The 5,449-nt window shown below is 35.3% G+C and overlaps 1 protein-coding gene across 1 annotated transcript; it reads left to right on the forward strand.

Annotated features, from left to right (window-relative positions):
* The first annotated feature begins 279 nt into the window (after nt 1-279).
* On the forward strand, nt 280-5,095 carry LOC131850288 (uncharacterized). Its single transcript, XM_059200497.1, has 5 exons — nt 280-468; nt 2,761-2,824; nt 3,113-3,229; nt 4,080-4,189; nt 4,741-5,095. The coding sequence occupies exons 1-5, from the start codon at nt 385-387 to the stop codon at nt 4,858-4,860; spliced, it is 495 nt and encodes a 164-aa protein (XP_059056480.1). The 5' UTR covers nt 280-384; the 3' UTR covers nt 4,861-5,095.
* Nucleotides 5,096-5,449: the final 354 nt, after the last annotated feature.

A 5,449-nucleotide genomic window follows, 5' to 3' on the forward strand; every position in this document is an offset into this window, starting at 1 on the left:
GTTTTTAGCTTAATACTGAAAAAATACTATATCTTCGGAAACTACTAAAATGTATTTTTGTGTTGTATAATACAAAAGGACACTAACGGAAACACGTAAATAAGTAATACGCAAGTAAATTATCAATTTTTGTATATGACAAGCGAATTATGGCTGTATGTGTATATGTGCTGGTAGTTTCCATCAGCTTTTATTATTTAAAAAAAAAACAACCTGACAAATTTTGCCAGTTTGTCGAAGCAAATGTCATATCACAGAGTACTTTCTAATTATTTTTTACGACAGAGCCTGTATAATTGTTTTGATTTTTCTATGTTATGTTTTTAGTTGTTGATAAAGTTTTACTATATTTCCTTACTATTTATCAAAACGTAATTAAATAAAATGTCGAAATCTGCTCACATAGTCGACGGCGAAGCTTCAGAGTCCTCTGATTCTGAAATTGAAATCGAAATTGGTAAACCTCGGGTGAGTACAAGTTTATATATTTACTGGTTTTTGCCCGCGGCTTCGCTCGCGTTAATTTATCCCCTTAGGGGTGGAATTTATCAAAATCCTTTCTAAGGGGATGCCTACGTTATAGTAACTTTATGCATGCCTTAAGTCTCAGCCCGATCGGTTTGAAATTGACAAAGTTTCATACAAACTTTCATCCCCTATTTTATCCCCTTGGGGGTAGAATTAATCAAAATCCTTTCTTAACGGATGCCTACGTCATAATATCTACCTGCATGCCAAATTTCAGCCCGATCCGTCCCGTGGTTTGGGCTGTGCGTTGATACATCACTACGTCAGTCACCTTTGAGTTATATATATATTTAGAAGATAGTTATTAATAATTAATACTACTTTTTAAATTATTTGAATAAGGAATAGTGCAGTGATAGTATATGCTGGTGGCATACTACACGAGTGTAGGTAGCCAAATAGGTAGAGTATGTATGTAGTTATGTCAATTAGCCCATTTTATATATACATATAAATAAAATTATAGTGCCTGTAACACCAAAATAACATTTTTTACAGTTTTTGTCTGTCTCTCTGGACTTTTTTTGGCAGGTAACTGATGTACTAAGGAGTAACATAGTAATTTTATTTTAGAAAAATAAAGTTAAATGAAGTTGCGGGTACAGCTAGTCCCACATAAATAAAAGAAATGGTAACCAAACAAAAAGAAATCAAGGTTGATTTACAATAGATGGGAGTTGTAATAAGGTTAACAGTCAGCCCCAACTAGAGAAGGGAAGCCTGAAATAGAGTACACTGAAAGGACTGTGCTCGACAGGATGGAGTGTAAACTTTCCAAAGGAAATACAATCATACTTACGCCATATTTTAATTTTATTTTATTAACAGTTTACGCTGGTGGGCAGTGAAGGATGATAAGGTGAGTATGAGGTCAGGTCAGTTAGCCCATTGTGACAAATTCACCAGGAATATATCACGTTTCCAGGGGAACCGCGTGGAGGTCAACCTGACATGGTACATTGCTAGTAATAGGGTCATGAGTACATATTACTAACAATCCCCTCTCCCCCCCCCCCCCCCCCCACTTACGCCATGTTAGGTTCTTGAAATACATGACTTAAATCGATATGACGTAAGTCGAGACATATTTTTTCATATGTTTATAATACATGTAGAACTCAAGGGTTTTTTTTTATTAATGATAATGGAATGGTGCTACCGCCTGCGCTAACGGTTTACACTGGCGGACCACCAGTGAAAGATGATAAGATGAATATGAAGTCAGGTTAGTTAGCCCATCGTGACAAATTCACCAGGAATTTATCAGGATGGTTACCAGGGGGAACTGCATGGACTTCCACCTGACATAGTACATGGTTAGTAATGCGGGCATGAGTCCACATTAGTTCCCCCCAGAACTCAAGGGTTAGGATACAAACTAACAGTACGAAGTAACTAAACAAGCATGTGCGGGGTAAACGCCGGCCCCATGGACGTTGACCTGGCAACAAGTGATATCTCCTGTGTCGGAAATTGTAACAATTGACGTAAGTTTGAGGATAGTGTCAAAACATTGTTTTGACGTAACTTGAACTGACGTAAGCCGAGGACTGCCTGTATTTCGTTTATGCATGATTGAGCTAGTACCACATAAATACAAATTCAAAAATCATTTATTCATGTAGGACATGGTAGCTGCTTATGAACATCAAATTGTTTATATTATAATTTTATTATTATTGAATGACTTATTTTTTTTAAAAGCACGTTTATTTACAATGTACATTCATATAGGTGTCTATGTGTAACATTAAATGAAAATTCCGTGCATGGACAACCATCGCCATGCACGCTCGTCATTTAAGTAGTCGTTTAGTGAGTAATAGGCTTTGCTCAGTAAATAATGTTAATATGGTTTAACAGATGTTTTGAATTTATTTAGGGGTAACTCCAGTATATCCTTTGGTATCTTATTGTAAATTTTTATACCTATTCCCATAAAGCATACCTATACGCAGCGTGGGAAGGCCTCCAGCAACGTGGGCCGACGATCTGGTCAAGATCGCTGGAAGGCATTGGATGCGAGCAGCGCAGGACCGATCGTCGTGGAGATCTTTGGGGGAGGCCTATGTCCAGCAGTGGATGTCATCCGGGCTGCGATGATGATGCCCATAAAAGACCTATTGATTTTTTCATAGGATGTGTAGTATCTTTTCCTCTTCAATTTTAGAGACAAGTGAACTCTCTCATAGTCTTTTAAATTATTATAATTAAATATTACTTATATTACAGGCTATGCCATCACAAAATGTGGATAATTTTGTCATAACTGGAGAAGCGCCGGAGTCTGATGATGGTATTTCTGATTTATTTATTTATTTAGAAATAGAAATAATCTTTATTCAAATAAACTTGATATAAGCACTTTTGAGTAGTTAATTTTTTTTTGTTCTACCGCTAGTATAACCTTCTAACAGTGAAAGAATTTTTGAAATTAGATCAGAAGAATCGGATATACCGCGAACAAACAAACATACAAACCTAACCTCTTGATAATTTTAATTATTTTATTTAATGGATTAATTTTTATTCAACAAGAATTTTGGTCCTTCGAGCCGAAGTAATTTGATTGATTTTATTCCAGATTCCAAAATGTCCCCAAGAGATCCAATTGAGCTGGATCTCCCATTAAACATGGCGGCATCTCCACCAACCAGCCCCAACAAGCTAGTGTACACTTCATTGCTGCATCAGAAATTATGTATGTATCAATCTATTGTAACTTTTTTTTTAATCTACCGCTCAATCGGAAAGCTGTCTCATCACAAGAAGAACGAGCAGGAAACTTGCGAGTTTAAGTGTGTGAATACAGACTACCAATTAGCACTAATTCAATTTGAGTATTTAACTCAAATAGAAAAAATATCGAATATACAATAATAAGAGGGAATCAGTCATAGTTATTAGAGCAGACCAGGCCCTACAAGCAGCACCCGTTCACGAGTATGACGGATGACGGATGATAGTAAAGCAAATACCTCATGAATTTATCGAAATATGAAAGTGAAATAGTGATTTTTATTTTTAAACTTTCGAGTTTAGTTCATATCAATATACAATTTTATGGCAAATAAAAATAAATATTCGGGTCATTGAACTTCCTAAAATATGGTCGAGCGCAGTGATGGGTGGCTCATACACATTTGACAGAGTGAGATAGAAGTTACATTAGATTTTAAACTTGATCCAACCAGCCAAAGAAATTTCTTACATCTAAAATTCTCGTGTCACAATTATAGTTACCATACTCCTCCGAAACGGCTTGACCGATTTTTATGAAATTTTATATACATATTCAGTAGTTCTGAAAATCGGCTAGTATCTATTTATCATACCATTTAGTGATAAGGGTTGTCCACCCCTAAAATTTTTGTTTTATAGTTTGTACAAAATTTTGTTTTACAAAACTTTTTTTTATAATGTGTCAAACCAACTCCTATTTTTAAATAGCGATTTTAATTTATATAATAAAACATTTATAGAGCCAGATAGTTTAAAGAGCATAACATAAACAACTTTTTTTTATTTGTCCGATTTATATTTTTTTCCAGGGGAATGTAACGTGTCCCTGCGAGCGAACATTGAAGGTCTTGTAAGGCATACTACAGATATTTCCGTTGAGAAATTAACCAGTGTTGATAAAACTTTGCTAAATGTACAGGTTAGTCACATTCACTTTTAAATTCTAACACATGAGTATTGGGCTAAGAGTCACACATGAGTATTGGTCAAAAAGTAACACATGAGTATTGGTCAAAAAGTAACACATGAGTATTGGTCAAAAAGTAACACATGAGTATTGGTCAAAAAGTAACACATGAGTATTGGTCAAAAAGTATCACATGAGTATTGGTCAAAAAGTAACACATGAGTATTGGTCAAAAAGTAACACATGAGTATTGGGCTAAGAGTCAGACATGAGTATTGGTCAAAAAGTAACACATGAGTATTGGTCAAAAAGTTACACATGAGTATTGGGCTAAGAGTCAGACATGAGTATTGGTCAAAAAGTAACACATGAGTATTGGTCAAAAAGTTACACATGAGTATTGGGCTAAGAGTCACACATGAGTATTGGTCAAAAAGTAACACATGAGTATTGGTCAAAAAGTAACACATGAGTATTGGTCAAAAAGTAACACATGAGTATTGGTCAAAAAGTAACACACGAGTATTGGGCAAAAAGTAACACATGTTTTCTTTTCTTTCCAGGAGAGTATGCGAGCAACTAATGCCAATTTAGCGCTGGCTAAAGCAAGACTCAAGCAGATAACAGAAGCATTAGATAAAGCGAACTGTTCCTCAGCTTTACCGACTGTGAAAGTGAAATAGTGATTTTTATTTTTAAACTTTCGCGTTTAGTCCATATCAATTTTACAATTTTAGGGTAAATAAAAAATAAATATTCGGGTCATTGAACTTCCTAAAATATGGTCGAGCGCAGTGATGGCTGGCCCATACGTCATACTGGTGAACGAGTGCTGCTTGTAGGGACTGGTCAGCATTAATCACTACAACTGATTTAATTTTAATATGTATTTGATGTTTGACCCTAATAAATTAGTGCTCGTTGTTTTTGCAGTTTGTTTTCAGAGGTTTCAACTTAAAAATGTAAAGTTACAACAATTATTTAAAAGAGCGACACACAAGTTTCTTTCTCGTTCTTCTTGTGATGAGACAGCTTTTTGAATGAGCGGATTAAATGAAGTTTTGTATTATATATATAAATATATATATGGTTGAGTGCAATGATGGCTGGCTTATCCGTCATATTCGTGAATGGGTGCTGCTTGTGGGAACTGGTCTGTAATCCGAACAGACCAGTTCCCACAAGTAGCACAGATTAGACTATTTGATTTTGCAATAGCATATGCTGTGGTCACTCTATTCTACCAAGCTTGAATTTAAAAATTATTATTGT

Source organism: Achroia grisella, unplaced genomic scaffold, assembly GCF_030625045.1.
Source record: "Achroia grisella isolate CSIRO2021 unplaced genomic scaffold, CSIRO_AGI_Agris_v1 utg719, whole genome shotgun sequence".
NCBI lineage: Eukaryota > Metazoa > Arthropoda > Insecta > Lepidoptera > Pyralidae > Achroia > Achroia grisella.

What these genes read in the sequence shown, in the direction of transcription:
- LOC131850288 (XM_059200497.1), top strand. Translation starts at nt 385, where the DNA reads ATGTCGAAATCTGCTCACATAGTCGACGGCGAAGCTTCAGAGTCCTCT. An exon ending in ATTGCTGCATCAGAAATTAT is followed by an intron (nt 3,230 to 4,079) that starts GTATGTATCAAT and finishes ATTTTTTTCCAG; the next exon opens with GGGAATGTAACGTGTCCCTG. An exon ending in AAACTTTGCTAAATGTACAG is followed by an intron (nt 4,190 to 4,740) that starts GTTAGTCACATT and finishes TTTTCTTTCCAG; the next exon opens with GAGAGTATGCGAGCAACTAA.